This window comes from Lepidochelys kempii, chromosome 5 (assembly GCF_965140285.1).
Source record: "Lepidochelys kempii isolate rLepKem1 chromosome 5, rLepKem1.hap1, whole genome shotgun sequence".
Taxonomy (NCBI): domain Eukaryota; kingdom Metazoa; phylum Chordata; order Testudines; family Cheloniidae; genus Lepidochelys; species Lepidochelys kempii.
The window spans coordinates 110,154,069-110,171,250 of NC_136384.1; the positions used below are offsets into that span (position 1 = coordinate 110,154,069).

General features: G+C 37.5%; 1 protein-coding gene across 2 annotated transcripts in view; it reads left to right on the top strand.

The window, feature by feature from the left end:
- Positions 1-16,321, top strand: part of CCDC171 (coiled-coil domain containing 171) — a 235,024-nt gene extending 218,703 nt beyond the window's left edge. Inside the window, exons 27-28 of one of the 2 annotated variants that reach the window (XM_073345441.1) lie at positions 11,444-11,556; positions 12,537-16,321. In XM_073345441.1, the coding sequence (XP_073201542.1) occupies positions 11,444-11,556; positions 12,537-12,549 (126 nt within the window). In that variant the 3' untranslated portion in view covers positions 12,550-16,321. Of the gene's footprint in view, positions 1-11,443 lie in introns of both variants that reach the window. The other variant, XM_073345440.1, reaches the window with a different exon arrangement.
- Positions 16,322-17,182: the final 861 nt, after the last annotated feature.

Genomic DNA, 17,182 nt, shown 5'->3' on the forward strand with positions numbered 1-17,182 from the left:
TAGAATCTCACTGTAACTCTGAGTAATATTATTTCATTACCTGAAACTTTTAGGGAAATGTTTGTTACGTTTTCTTTCTTGAAAAGTAGCCATATTAGCAGCAATTAGCTCTACCAGAATTATGCAAGTACAGAGCTCTTACGGCTTACTCTTACCTTTACCATCTTTCATAAAGATGAGTTGGTTCTCTGTCCTTGCCATAAATTACAGTTGAAAGTGGTGTCCAGTTTCCACCTCAATCAGTACATTTCCCTTTTGGTTTTCTTCCCTCATCCTCATAATTCCCCGTGAAGCTCCAGCACTGCACAAGCTGGATGTCCAGTGCTCACTGCTTCCATCAGTAAAGAACAAAGACACTTTGTGAAAAATCTCTTGTCTTTTCATTGTTTATACAGGGAAAAAATCAAACAGGAGTCCATTTCCATTCAGCACCTGTCCAAATGGACTGTGGAATGTATCCAAACTTACTATAGTGAGGGATATGCTCAGGTGTTGGAAGGGCTCTTACCTTTCTCGAGTTGCTATAGCTTAAACCTGTAGGGCAGCTACACAGAATTCACTGCAGATATTCTCTTAGCTCCGTTGTCCAGATTCCCAGGCTAGCGTTCAGACTCTCTTTCTGGGGGGCTGTTCTACAGTCTTGCTTAAACGTACTGTTCCCCCATCCCTCCTGGAAAGTGTGTTATAATTAGAGAATCTTCAGAAATGAAGGGTTGGTAGAGATAATTTAACAAAAGGTAACTTGGTTTTCTCTGTCAGTAGCTGGAATTTACAGAATAAATTGCTTACACAGAGCCATACCTCCTCGCCTCTTTCCCTAATTTTTTCAATCACTAAAATACGATTAGATAGACAGACAGGAACTGAGAGAATTAGTATAAAAGATTCCAAGGACAGAACGGACCGTAATGATTATCTAGTCTGATTTCCTGTATAACACAGGCCATAGAACTTCCCCAAAATAATTCCTAGAGCAGATCTTTTAGAAAAACATCTACTCCTGATTTAAAAATTGCCAGTGATGGGAAAATCTACCACGACCATTGGTAAATTGTTCCAATGAATAATTACCTTCACTGTTATTTCCTGTCTAAATTTGTCTAGCTTCAACATTCAGACACTGGGTTGTATTATACCCTTCTCTGCTAAATTGAAGAGCCGATTATCAAATTGTTTGCTATGTGTGTACTGTGATAAGTCACCCTTAACCGCCTCTTTGTTAAGCTAATTAGATTGAGCTCCTTGAGTCTATCATTATAAAATGTGTTTTCTAATCCTTTAATCATTCATTTGGCTCTTCTCTGAACCTTCTCCATTTTATTAAGATCCTTATTGAATTGTGGACACCAGAACTGGAAACACTATTCCAACACTGGTCACCCCAATGCCAAATATAAAGATAAAACAACCTCCTAGATTCATGAGGCCCTTCATATCCTCAGTCTCAACACCTATCAACATACTTAATGCCCCATCCTAATCAAACTGCTTTCAACAGATATAGGCTCTGCACTGTAAGGCTCATGATTTGAAAAGTGTGTATCTATAGAGGCAATCAAAGGTGCTGAGCACCCACATGTACTGATTTTAAATAGGAGTTGAAAGGGCTCAGGACATTGCCAGGTTAGCACATACATTTAGTGAAAACCATTAGTGAGAAGTGGTAAGTAACCTGGATTTTTCTGAATTCATCCGTTTGCAAAAGAATGATAATTAAGTCCCAGACATATTCTCAGACTGAAAACAGGTGGAGAATGGACACTTAAAATCTTTTTAAGAAAAAGATTTACAATTCATTTGTTTTCTTGGATATATAGATTTATGGATACTAAATATTTTTACTTATAAGTATTACATACTTAACCAAAATATATAGAAAAGTTGATTTTCTAAATGTCTAAAGATTTTTATAATGCAAGAAAACTGAATCAGAAAGACACTTTAATTTGCTCCTAGTCATTTCTCCTTTACCTCATAAAATGTTAGTGAGAAATAATGACTTTTACCTTATTTTTCACTCTGTGTCCATCTTGCTAATACAATTTATCTTTATTAATTAGAAAGTGATCGAAACATTTTACTGAACCTCTGTAATTTTTTAACCAAAAGGCTCCTGGTAACTGGGTCCAAGGATCTGCTTTAAAATTAGACTTTTGTAAAAGATAGCTTAATGCACCACTGCCATATCTCAGCTTCCCTTGTCCAGTTTAGTAAATAGGATGACTAAATCGTAGTCGCACCAGTTCTGAGCAAACAGGCAAGAAGGAAGATAGTTAAACATCTTGCTGTGCGTGAGCAGTTAGAGGGCAGGCAGACACCATGCACCTTGACCACCTATTATGAAGCTTTTTGCTGCAATGTCAAGTGAAAGCGAGTTAATTGGGTGAAGCTGTAGAGCATGTTAGGGGCATGGTAAAGGGTTGCTGTCTGACAGTTGAATGTCAGCAAAAGCTAGTCAAGTGTGGCTGAGAGACAGAGACCTGTCACAAAGTTCATGTGGACTATAGCACAGTTAGGGAGCTGAAATGTGATTCAGTCTCACTTTCTCCCTCATTGCATTCAAGCACCTTAAGATTTCACACTGGATGTGTCAACCCTTGTTCTCTAAGCTGTTTTCTCCTAACCCTTCTGCATTCAAATGATTGAACAAAAGATGCTAATGTTTGGCAAAGTGAATGTAAATATACTTTTTTCCTCCTTTTCCGCTGGAGCGTCAATGTACATCCAACTCAAAAAGAAACTGTGAAGGGTTACAGCAAACAATTAGACTGCTTGGTAGTTCAGCTGATAGCTGAATACATTTCTCAAGAAGAGTAGGAGACTTGACAATTAAAGCTGTTGAATAGGCAATGCTTTCTTGCCAGTACAGGGAAAAACTGGGTCAGTGGCAAGGACTACTATATGGGCTTCTTGAGACTGAGTGTATTGCTGAGGTCACACACATTCAGTCTCCTCTCCTGTGCCCACTGACTTGAGATAAAATGCTGTGGAGGCAGCTATTAGAAGTACAGATAAAAGGAAGATAAACCGTGAAGAGTTGTAGGGAAAACTCACCTATGGGGGGGGAGGGGTGGCCTTGCCTGGAACTGAGGGAAGCAATCAATTACACATAGTAACAATATTATATACTGAAAAAATGTTCAGAGAAACAGCAAAACAGTTTAATAAGAGTACAGGGTGCCCCTAAGATTGTAAGTTTCAATACAGAACACAAAATAAATCAATAACAATTTAGGTTTGCTAGTCAGATAAAATAAAAAGTGCATTTACTTTTGAGAAGGTACAGGGACACTGATAAATAAATAGCATAAGTGAAAAGTCTCTTTCTATGATGAGAATGTATTCCACTAGTAAAGAATTAGAAATTTGGGTTTAAATGAATGCATGCTGAGTATTACACTGTGAAAATAGCACCTTTTGTGGTTAGCCTTAGGTTTCAATATCATTATAGAGCAGTGTAAAACAATGCAGTTTGAAAACTGGGATCTACTAGGATAACATGTGTACAGTGCTATGGCTCAGAAAGAATCTTGAAAGACAGTATAGATTGTGGATTTTACCTAAGCTATTTAGAAATTATTGAAATTAACAACGCAAAAGACCTAGACTATCTCCCTGCCTATAAGATATAGTCCACATATTGTGCATATTAGATATTAAACTGATAATCATGGTTCTGGTCCTACAGTTTCTTCATATGTACAAAAGTTTTGTAGATTGGCATAGGTATTCCTTAGGCTCTTAATATATTTCAGAAAAAAATTCCATTCAAGAGCTTTATAGGAAAATGTATGAAATATTTTGTCTACTAAAATATATTAAATCTTATTTTTGATTATTTTTTTAAGCAGAGCCTATAGTTGGTAATTCCACTCAGCATATAAAATGCTAGATCATGCTGGGGGTAGGATAATAATGATTGTTTCCAGATAATTACCTGATCATAAAAACTTCTGTAAGCGTAAAAGGAAATTCTCCAGTAATGGAAAATCTACTTGGAAACTATTGGCTAGCAGTTCCAAACGAAGAAAGTGTGATATGTAACCTTCTAATACTTAGTGAGTTGGTAGCTACTGAATTGTTGTCTCTGACAACAACTTGTTGTTGGAACCAGGAAGAAATGCTGACAATGATGATTTATACTGCATGTTACTACTTTGTTTGTTACAGAACACCAATTTGAGGCCTACTGCATCAGCATATAGAGTTGTGAAACCACTGACCTGGGAAAGAAACAGTTATTGTTGGCTAGTGTACTTTCTTGCTCTGGAAAAGTTTGCTAACTCTCATTACGTTACAGTGGCACCCAGTAGCAGAGCTTTCCCATTTTAAGTGCCAGATTTTAGACTTTTCATCACTTATGTTTTATGTATTTCATCCAGAGTGAAAATGGCTCCTTTAAGCTACTTCTAACAGCAAAGAGACCCATAGCAGCATCCTGGAAGCCTAGAGTGATTTCCATCATGTAGCAAATAAGCAACTCTATGCTGGAAACAGCTGTGTTTGAAAGTAGTTTTGCATGATCTAAAATCTTGGAACCTTTTAGCAGGGCCAAATTCTGCTTCTCCACAGAAATACTCCCAAAAAGGATTCACAAATAGGGACTGTCCACATTAGACTTTTCTCTCCCTTCTCTCTTCCTATACAAATTCCCATTGTTCCTACACGTGGTAGGAACAATGGCATAAATGCTAGTGAGACCTATCTCTCCAGTATTTTAACCACTATTTCACCTTTCTCAGACATTTTATTGACAACACTGTAGTTAAAATGCCAGTGAAAGCCACTACACTACCTTACACTAGTACTCCTGCTGTTTTTACCATCGGTGGAGCTGTCCATGATGGTAGCAAAAATGGAAAATCTCGAAGAGAAAATGTCCAGTGTAGATAAAACCAGACAGTGTGCTGCTAAAGTAGTGCTATTGTGTGTCATCCCCACACCAGAGTCTACCCAGTAATGGCCTGTCTCCCAATCTAGATTATTTCTCTGCATGGGGGTAGAATAAATCTAGTTGCCATTGCCAGGTCAAGCATCAACTGTGCACAAATATGTATACTATGTCCTATGACTCCTAGGCCCTGCCCTGTAGCACTCTGCTTTTCCTCCTGGTGTTGCAGCCTCTCCACAGATATTTGGAGAAGCTGGAATCAGCGCAAGAAGTTTATGCCCAGGGCTACCTCACTACCTTTGACTGTTTTCTGGCAGACACCTTTGTATCCCAGGCATCCCATAATTTGCACCTTAATCTCTTTCCAGGCAGATGTGACTCTATGGCTGAGCAAATTTCATAAAATCTACCTTGTGATTTAATGGTGGGCATATCAATTACATCTCCATCACTCACCTAGCACAGACAGGACCGGACCTTAACTAATTCTTATATTGTTACATGTACTTATAACTTTGGTATCGCTCTTCCCCCACCCCCCATCTCACTCCTAACTCTAACTCCAATCTTCTTTCTTTCTGCATGCCTTGGTCTCATTTGCGATCATTCCAGTGTTAAAGATAAATATTTTGATGACTTATCTTCTGAGTGGTCTGATGATATAATTATGTATTATGCACTTGCCTCGGACTTTAGAATTACTTACGCTGATGGTTGTGCATGCTGAGCTGTTAAAAATTTATTAACATGAAATAAAAACATTGTGTCTTATTTTCAGAGGAGCAGGGTAGTTGCATCTCCCATCAAACTCAGTCACAGCTGTGGGTGCTCAGAACCTTTGAAAATCAGGCCTGCTACTTACAATTCAGGAGTCCTAAATCATGGAGAATTGGGCAAACAGGATTTTTAATGGTGTTGTAGTATTCCTATTTTTATTGCATCTCATTACTAGATTGTAATTATTGCATTTTAAAAGAGAAAATTTTCTACAACAGTTTTGGACAGTGAAAATTAATGATACAAAATCAAATATTAGAAGGAAGTATTGGTGTAACACATTGCGCAAGAATGGAAAGAAATGAAAAAGTGCAGGGTGGTATAAAAGCAAAGCATAATGATGGGGATTGTGGTACAGTAAGATTATCCTTGCATAGACTTTGAAGGTTAAAACCATCCGGACTGATTTGTGAGCTCACTCTAGTTATACCACCGTGGCTTAACTACCATGTAAAAGAAGCACTGAGAGATAAAAAGGCATCTTTTAAAAAGTGGAAGTCAGATTCTAGTGAGGTAAATAGAAAGAAGCATAAACACTGTCAAATTAAATGTAAAAACTTAATATGAAAAGCAAAAAAGGAGTTTGAAGAACAGCTAGCCAAAAACTCAGAAGGTAATAACAAAATGTTTTTTAAGTACATCAGAAACAGGAAGCCTGCTAAACAACCAGTGGGGCCCCTGTACGATGGAGGTACAAAAGGAGCACGTAAAGATGATAGTCATCGCAGAGAAACTAAATGAATTCTTTGCTTTAGTCTTCACGGCTGAGGATGTTAGGGAGATTCCCAAACCTGAGCCGTCTTTTGTAGGTGACAAATCTAAGGAATTGTCACAGATTGAAGTATCACTAGAGGAGGTTTTGGAATTAATTGAGAAACTTAACAGTAACAAGTCACCGGGACCAGACGGCATTCACCCAAGAGTTCTGAAAGAACTCAAATGTGAAATTGCGGAACTATTAACTATGGTTAGTAACCTGTCCTTTAAATCAGCTTCTGTACCCAATGACTGGAAGATAGCTAATGTAACGCCAGTATTTAAGAAGGGCTCTAGAGGTGATCCTGGCAATTACAGACAGGTAAGTCTAACGTCAATACCGGGCAAATTAGTTGAAACAATAGTAAAGAATAAAATTGTCAGACACATAGAAGAGCATAAATTGTTGCGCAAAAGTCAAGATGGTTTTTGTAAAGGGAAATCATGTCTTACTAATCTATTAGAGATCTTTGAGGGAGTCAACAAACATGTGGACAAGGGGGATCCAGTGGACATAGTGTACTTAGATTTCCAGAAAGCCTTTGACAAGGTCCCTCACCAAAGGCTGTTATGTAAATTAAGTTGTTATAGGATAAGAGGGAAGGTCCTTTCATGGACTAAGAACTAGTTAGAAGAAGGGAACAAAGCTTAGGAATAAATAGTAAATTTTCAGAATGGAGAGGGGTAACTAGTGGTATTCCCCAAGGATCAGTCCTAGGACCAATCCTATTCAACTTATTCATAAATGATCTGGAGAAAGAGGTAAACAGTGAGGTGGTAAAGTTTGCAGACGATACTAAACTGCTCAGGGTAGTTAAGACCAAAGCAGACTGTGAAGAACTTCAAAAAGATCTCACAAAACTAAGTGATTGGGCAACAAAATGGCCAATGAAATTTAATGTGCATAAATGTAAATGCACATTGGAAAAAATAACCCCAACTATATATACAATATGGTGGGGGCTAACTTAGCTACTACTAATCAGGAGAAAGATCTTGGAGTCATCATGGATAGTTTTCTGAAGACGTCCACGCAGTGTGCAGCGGCAGTCAAAAAAGCAAACAGGATGTTAGGAATGATTAAAAAAGGGATAGAGAATAAGACAGAGAATATCTTATCGCCCTTATATAAATGCATGGTACGCCCACATCTTGAATACTGCATACAGATGTGGTCCTCTCATCTCAAAAAAGATATACTGGCATTAGAAAAGATTCAGAAAAGGGCAACTAAAATGATTAGGGGTTTGGAACGCGTCCTATATGAGGAGAAATGAAAGAGGCGAGGACTTTTCAGCTTGGAAAAGAGGAGACTAAGGGGGATTTGATAGTTATATAAAATCATGAGAGGTGTGAAGAAAGTGAATAAGGAAAAGTTATTTATTTGTTCCCATTATATAAGAACTAGGGGCCACCAAATGAAATGAATGGGTAGCAGGTTTAAAACAAATAAAAGGAAGTTGTTCTTCACTCAGCACACAGTCAACCTGTAGAACTCCTTGCCTGAGGAGGTTATGAAGGCTAGGACTGTAACAGGGTTTAAAAGAGAACTGGATAAATTTATGGGGGTTAAGTCCATTAATGGCTATTAGCCAGGATGGGTAAGGAATGCTATCCCTAGCCTCTGTTTGTCAGAGGGTGGAGATGGATGGCAGGAGAGAGATCACTAGATCATTACCTGTTAAATTCACTCCCTCTGGGGCACCTGGCACTGTCGGCAGACAGGATACTGGGCTGGATTGACCTTTGGTCTGACCCAGTATGGCCATTCTTATGTTTTTATAGATTTTACTGTTACAATTGAAAATAAAAAATATACTGTACAGCATGCTTCACTATGATGGTAGGTATTCTTTAGTTATCCATCTGTACCACCAACACATACATATACGCCACCAATCCCAAGTTGTGTGTATTATTCCACAAGTATTTAAATTTTAAAATCTGATGTCAGTGTGATGCCGTTGCATATGTTGACATCGCTAAATAATTTCATACATAAGGATGTCACACATGACAGTATTATCGTGTTCCCAGACAATGTCATATGTAGTAATATCAGTTTAGTAAAATTATTTTAAACATTGGGAAAATCAACTAATTTTTCATGGGGCGATCTCTAAAATAGGATCAAAGCCTAATCAGAGTGGAGTTATGAAAGATAATCAACTTAATGTCATTGTTTTAGAAGCCTGTTTGCTTGCGTATGACTAAAATATGGCTTTGATTTAAGTATAGTTTATAATGCAATCATTTCATAAAATGGACTAACATTTAATATTTTCTTGTTTGGAAGAACATATTTTAAGAAGTTAGGCTTTCAAATTTGGAAAAATGGCTCAGGAACATGCCTAATTACTATGTTTCAAAAGCATTTTGAATTAATATTTTTCTTAGGCACATTGTATCCTAAAAATATATTTACCTGACCGTGTGTGACATTTTAGATGGAATCATTTACAACTGATTGAGTAAATAAAAGTGCTATGCTAAAGATTTACCTGAATAGACCCCTTATTTCAGGTAAGTAATTCCCTTTCTAAAAATTAACTACACACATATTTACATGATAGATTATCATCATAGCTCCTGCCCAGCCATTTCAGTTTGTCATCTTAATAATACACAATTTTAAAAAGTGTCTAAATACATATAGACTGCAATGGTTTTGAAAGAGGTTTGTTGGGGAAATAACTTTAAATTTCATGCATTTGTACACTGTGCTATTTCATAATGGTTATAATTTATACCAGTTTAATTTTTTTTACAGTTTCATGAAATACTAGTTTTTTATTTGTTGTAAATTTATATAATAATATAGATTCAAACCAGTTCAATAGCAGTGAAGATTTTTTTACATCAGTCAAGCGACTATAAAATTTTATTTCCACCCTATTCTGTGAATATCATTCTGCACTAGCTTTGTATGAAGTGCAGCATAGGACCTGGATAACTAAAACAGATCTTCCCCCCCGCCAACACTGAAGCTTTTACTGTAACCTAGTCTATTGACTTGCTGCCAATCATTAAGTTGCATACATTTTTTGAGCATCTCTCAAAGGAAACCTGATTTCCCAACTCCTTACTTGGGATTTTGATCTTAAAAAAAAAAAAAAGTCTGGGGGAAAAAACAACTGTGAGAATACAATTGTAGCTAGTGATTTTTAATCAATATGATAGTTCCATTAATTGAGACATGGAAACCAGTGCATACTGATCTGTTAAACAGGCTGCTCTTCAATATTTGTCACCCATTGGGCAACTTGTTTACAGTTTATTTTTAGTGATTTCATTTCCTTAAACACAGAAAACAGTCTTTTCAGAATGATACAGTGTATTCTTATGCTTTGTATTGGCAAAAATGCTGTATCAAAACAAATAACAGAATCTCTGCAAACAGCATGAAGAATTCTGCTTTTGGATTTCATATACATTTTATTTTCTATTTTGATTTATTTTTAAGCTAATTAAAATAAACTTAAAATATAAAACTGCTAATTGGTACAATAGATTGAAATTAGACCTCCATAAAGGCATCAGATTGTTAGTTACAAATACAATAAAGTTTTATTATGGCTTCAGTCCTACAAAATGAGAGCAAAATGGGACTGAAATGCCAGGGGTGGTGCAGATCAGTATTTGCTAGTGCTATCGGTTAACTTCATAACCACAATAGTTTAGCAAAACATAAGGTACTACTTCATTTTAAATACCTTCTTGCAATTGAAGGAGATTTGAACCTCCTTCCATATTGGTTCTCCTTGAAGGTCCAGCATAAACCTTGCTGATTTCAGTCAGCCATAAGATAGCTTGTAGAGTATCAGGAAATCAAAAGAATCAACATCAAAGAAAATTGCTGAACTAGGTGTTAGATGCAACCATTGATTTTTCTTCAACAATAGTAATGGGGGGAGTGAGGGGGAGAGGGGAACCCTCTCTCTGTCTCATTATATATATATATAGAGAGAGGGGGGGGGAGGTTCCCCTCTCCCCCTCACTCCCCCCATTACTATTGTGTATATATATGTATATAATATGAAAAAATAAATCTCAGGACCAGAAAAAATTGTGCATCAGATTTTGAAAGCTTATGGATCAAGGAAGTATACTAACATTAACCATTAGAACTCTGGCATTTTTTCAAAATGCTAATCATGGATATTTAGAAGAACACAAACACCTTTTCCTAAAAGAAAAAAGTTAAGAAAACTCAACAGCATATTGCACTTTTGTCCCTTAATGGGCCATTTTAACCACTGCATATAATGCTGTGGACAGTGCAATGGCTAATTTCAGTATGCTTAAGCGTACCATACATGGAATCTTTGATGTGCAAAAATGGGAAGAGGGAAAATCACAAAAGTTGCTTTAAGGAAATATTTGGAATTCTACTGTTGTATACTACCGTTTATATCGATATGAATGAGCTCTGATGGTAACATTGCTATATATATATATATATTATAACATGAATCACATTCTCAAACATGAATCACATTTCCAAATAAGGCACTTTGAGCGTTTATTTTATGATGATTTTATGATCCAACAAATGTTAAAAGAAAAGTTTGATTAAGTTACAGTAAAATGTGGTTAAAAATGAAAAAGCACATGGACAAAAATGAGGATTCTTCCCAATACGGTGTCGGGGGAGAGTAAGTTTCAAGGTATTTATCAAGAAAAAAATACCTCTTAATGTCATTTCTAATGTAAGATTTCCAGCATTACAAATGGTAAATATGTACTGAACATGTGCAAAATTCTTTAGACTGTGGAAGCTGATGTTCCCTAACGATCAGTACTCGTGCAAAGTGCTTCATATGAAGCTCTCTGCTGCTGATTACCAAGGGTTGAAGTGCCTGGCAAAGTAATATGCATTTTTAATAAATTAATAAAACAAAGAAGAACTGGCACATAAATGTGTGAAGGACAAATTGAAATTATTTGTACTGTATTTATTGATTTTGATTGGTCCACAATAAGTGTGTGTGGTTTTTGTTTTTTTAAACTTTATTCCAGGAATCACGAGACAGTTCAAACATCCCCATGGCTTCAAGATCAGCACTTCAGCCTGACCAGAGCTGTATCCCAGATTTTTTGCCATTGCAAGCTGAGGCAGATACATCTTACAGGTCTATTCATAATAGATCCCATTCTCAGTCTTCATCCTATTCCTCTGCCCTCAACATCTCAGCCAGCACCAAAAGAACAATACAAAGTGGCTTTTAAGACTTTGTATTAACTTTATGAGGAAAAACTGTATAAATTTTAAATGATGCAATTAAAATGATATTTTATTGGGCTATCTTACCTTTGAATTGTGCTTTAACATGTGACACTAATTTTTACATTTGTTTGAAAACGGTGAGTTCATACATCCATGTTTCTGTACTTCTCACTCTGGTGTAGTGAAACAGTCCAGTTTTTTTGTTTGTTTTTTTTTAGTTTTATTTATCACAGTTGCTCATTTTTATGTAATATATTTTTAAATGTTAAAGAATGACACATTTTGGGTAATTTTCTTCAGACTTAAAAAAATCAATAAGCCATTTTAGTCTCTATCTATCAAAGTTGTTTCATACTTGTCTATTTTAAATCAGGACTGCAGTACTTTAATAGGATTGAGAGAGCTATTTGAAATGTATGCCAATGATTCCTGTCATTTCATGGCAGCCCTGCCATGGTTCACTGAGCCCCCTCTTCTCTCTTGTCAGCTCAACTGAAGACAAGCATTTAGTTGCAAACTTTAAGCAGGTTGTGCAAAACAGAAATGATGTGACTGCTTCTCCTCCTGCACAATAATGTCACTCCTGGTCAATGTGAGAAGGTCAGGTTGCTCCTACATGATACCACTTGCCCATTTGAACAAGTTAAGTTAACTGCTGAATCTGGTCCCTGCAGACGTTGAAAACTCATCCTTTTATCAAGTCTGCATTTGATGAGAAAGTAGAACAATTGTGCAGGGAGGATTTCTGATGACATGTTTATGTACTTTATAAGGACAGTTCCCAAACCAGTGTTGCAGGTAATATATTTAGTTTAAACTGAAATATTTTAAAGTAATGGCAGTTTTGACCTTCAAAATAGACTCCTTTTTTGTTGTTGTTGGTAGGACCCAAGAGTGACGCCCATCTTTGATGCTGACAGAATTTAAAGCAAAGCCATTGCCCTGCATTTTCTGCCTTGTAGCACACAAAAGTAAAATTGTATGTCAGGCCGAGATGTCGGGGAGCTGACAAGATGCCCCAGTGACATTTCAGCTGGAAAGAGCAAGTGTCTTGCAACCAAGTGGTCAAATATCAAATAATAGGTCAAGCAGGAAGGAGCTGAGTTCTAACCACAAAGAGGTTTCTGGTAACTTACTTGACAAGCTTTTGGGTGCTTTGTGGCTTGACAAAGTGATGTTCTGTTGGGTATCGCTCGACAGACTGTTCTTTATCGCCTTCAGAAGATCAGACATTGACATTGATTAAACTCTTTAACCCTTAAAGGTTACATTCTAGCACCTTGCATCATTGTGAGTGAAGAACAAAAGAAAATTTATAATATAGTATTTGTTTTTGTATTAATCACCAACTCCCTAGTGCTATTAACATTTGATGTGCTATGTAGTTTTTGACAAAGAGATTGAATGCAAAATCTATGTATTAGATTGTTTCTCCTTGTGGACCAGTGATACATTATAAAAATAACATGGAATTTTTCATTTCTTGTGCTATGTTAAAAGTAACATTTGATTCTAAGAATTCTGACTACTGAAATGTTCTTTATTATTTTGCCTGGAAGATATTTGCTACAAAATACACACATTGTAAGAAAAATCATGCAAATTCCCATTTTCTCTTCAACCGAGGACTCTACTAGGTTAGAGAACTTTGAAACCCACTAGCAAGTTTTCAAGTATTTTTGATTTTCAAGTCCCTTATTTACATGTGCATCTGCAGGCACTTTGAGGTAGATCCACACAAATATAATATCTGAGCTGTTTTTATTTTCAAAAATACTGATATAAAAAGTGTCTTTTCTTTACGATGTGTTTGGCTTAGATTGCTCTATTCACTTCGTAATACTCAGCTTCCCTCCTTCCTAACCATGACTATTCCGAGTAAAAGTATTGAAAATGCCTTACATTTTTCTTATATATGTAATGTCAAAGGTCTTTTATACTTGCGTGTAGAGTGACATAATACTTTTCACTGAGCATTTGTTATATCTATGGTTTATATGCGTATGCTTACTTTTAAAAATAGTACCATTTGAGAGGTGTCCATCTGAGATACACTGTGCATAAACTCTTCGGTACATGAACTCATTAATGACTCAATAATCAATAATCTGGATCATCAACAGGAAAATGCTGCTGCATTGCTCGTCAGGTTTATAAAAAAAGCTTTTGTGACCAAGTGAGAAATTCTAAAGGAGCAGAAAAGATCCTGCTTGGGCAGATCTCACCTAAGACGGTTGCAAAAAGAGAAGTTGCCTCCATGGCATTCCTTTCTTCCCCTTTCTGGGAACACTCTGGAACCCACTATGTTGGGACTCTATGCATTTGGAGGCAGTGAGAGGGGAAAAAACAAATTTCTCAAATACGTCTATCCATAGCCAATATCCTAGGTCTATAACAAGCTGATTGTAGGCCAGAATACAGGTCAGAAATGGCCCGGATAGTGGTGGATAAATGCTTGTTTGCCACCACAGATTTCATTTACAAGCTGTTACTATTTGATTCACTATTTACATGAAACTGCTAGGAGAGATTATGAGCCTGTGTGGTCTCAAATGCTAGCAATATGCAGATGACACCCCTCTCTGTTTGTTATTCGCATCATATGCAAACACCAACACTGCCCATTTATCCTGCAGCTGTGTGAGGAGGAGCTGGATGAAGCAAGGTGGAGGTTATGCTGGTAGGCACAGGGAAACATTTTAAAGTGCTTCTCATCACTGTTCATATTTCTTTCAGTTGAGGATGCCAACAATGCCCCTCTGCCATGTACATTGGCCAAACCGGACAGTCCCTACGTAAAAGAATAAATGGACACAAATCAGACATCAGGAATAGTAACATACAAAAGCCAGTAGGAGAGCACTTTAATCTTCCTGGACAGTCTATAACAGATTTGAAAGTAGCTCTACTTGAACAAAAAAACTTCAGTAACAGACTTCAAAGAGAAACAGCAGAACTAAAATTCATTTGCAAATTTAACACCCTGATCGAATTGGCTCAGTCAGCACTGGTTCTCCACTTGTGAGGTAACTCCCTTCTCTTTATGTGTCAGTATATTTATGTTTGCATTGGTAATTTTCACTCCATTCATCTGAAGAAATGGGGTTTTTACCCACGAAAGCTTATGCTCAAATAAATCTGTTAGTCTTTAAATTGCCAATTTCCTTTCTGTAAATTGTTAATGTACATTATGTATGTGTATTCTCTGGCAAGGTGCTCAGGTAGCATGATGATGGGTATGATGGTAGAACTGATCAGAAATATCTTCTGCACTCTAACCCCTCACATTTTGCAAATAATCCAGGTGAATGCTAATGACAGCATAGCTTCTGCAGCAGCCATGTGCCTATGGGGAGGAGCAGCACACATGGGCTGACATTTCCCTACCCAACATATTCCCAGGATCCGCTTGCTCCCAACCCATAAGAAGCAATTTGAAGGACACTCTGCAAGGCTCATCTCAGCGAATTTCACAGTCCATACAATTGGTTGCAGGTATTGCCCTAGAAAGATACAATTTCCCCCCAGGTGCTTCTATGCCATCTTTTTTCCTGGGTTTTTAGCCCCCTCCCCCCCTTGTATTTATTTATAAATGTACACTTGCAAGTTCAGCACAAGCTTTACTATTAGTCAAGATGATATATAATAATGGGAGTCCTCTCCAATGCTAGAAAAGACGTTGGAACTCTTCACCAAGTCAGATCCTTAAATAGTGAACTTGAGGTGACTCTCTTGTCTCAAGGGCTCTCAACTCTAAACTTTGTAATATGCAACCTCTTAATGAATTAGGTCAGTTTGTGCAGTTGATCACTTATATCAGCAGTTGATCATACTGCTATCCTGTCAGTGTTTACATTCTGTCTGTTTTCCATATGAACCTTTATGATCAATGGTATAACTTAGTTCACAGAAAATTATTTTATCTGACTTTTAAAGTATGAAGTTGCTTCATTGTTGTCAGTTATTTAGCTGTAAACAAGCCAGGTGTACTAGATTTTTTGCACTTTATGAGCACAGTTACTTCTGAATGTTGAAGCCTTTGTGAGATATTTCCATATAAAACTGAGGTTTTATTATACAAGAATCTGTCTGATACCATTTTAATACCCCAGCCTTGCAACAGGATCTGCACAAGGGAATCCTTGTAACTGAATGGAGTCCTGTGGAACTCAGTGGCACTTTGCCATGGATTCCAGGGTCCTACATGGATCTACTTGCAGTATCCAGGACCATTGGGAATATAGTTCAAGGAATATTCTGTTTTATACAGTTTTATCTACTGTAGTCAAAGATGCTAATTTTTTTTTAAAAAGTTTTATTACTTTAGTCTTTAAACCAGTTCTTTATTGGTAATTCACTGTGGCATTTCTGAAGTGCATTAGGCTACCATTTTTTATTTCAAGTGCCATATGACAGATAAAATGGCACAAGCAAATAAAAAGACTATACAGAAATTTCTTTAGAATTAGAATCATCTTCTTGAGAGAGAGGTCTGGATACAGGGGACAATTTTCATGTTCCCACTGTTTATTCACTGCTTGTATGTTTTCCCCTTCCCTTTTGCTTTTATACAACTCCATGGCATAGGTGTTAAATTGGTATTTTCCGTCTTACATCATCAGCATTTGTGTAGCTCTGTTATGTCTGTGATTCAGGGTTGGTTTGTTTGAAGTTCAATAAAAATCATGAATCAAGAAATAATATACTTCAGACTTAGTGTTTTTATATAATTTCTTAAACAATATTCAGCCATTTCAAATTATTTTTTTACCAATACATGGTAAAACAGTGATAATACCATGATTGTTACAGCTGCAAATTAACAATAAGCAGTAACAGAGGAAGCCTGATCCTGCAAACCCTTATGTAATGGGGTCGGCACCAACTTTCATGGGCACCCCCTTTTCTCTGGCTGACATACCTGCAATCAGTCTTTTCAAGGGGTGGCACCCACCACTCATGGGGAACCCCTTTGGTTGGTGGGGTGTGAGCCTGCTTTTGCTTTTAGTTCTTACATCGGGGTGACACCCGCCTCTCGCAAGCACCACCAGCTGATAGTTCTCTTGCTGGATCTTCAGCATCTAAGCCCTCTGGGGTATACAGTCCCAAGTTCTTATCACAGCCCTGGTATGGGGCCGTAGTTCTTAGGCTTATTCCAGAGGAGCTGCCTTCTTCAACCACCCAGTCGGGGCCCATCTCAGTACCCACAGCTGGTGGTGTTTCAGCAGGCCTCCCTGGGCTCAATCTTCATCCAGACCAGCAGGACCCATCTCGGTACCCTCACTGGCCTGCACAGGTTGGGTGCTCAGTCCCCTGGGCTCAACCTGTCCCCTCTCTGACCTTCCGCTGGTCCTGCTGCTTTTCCTGCCAGCCAGGCGCCCGGTCTTCAGCAGCCTTCCCTGGGCTTCAGTCCTGTCCACAGTGAGCTGCCCACAGTATTGCTGCTCCATCAGTCCATTCTCAAGCTCTACACTGCAGCTGAACTTCTCTGCTCTGCTGCTAGTCTTATATAGGGCCCTTCTGGCCCCAGA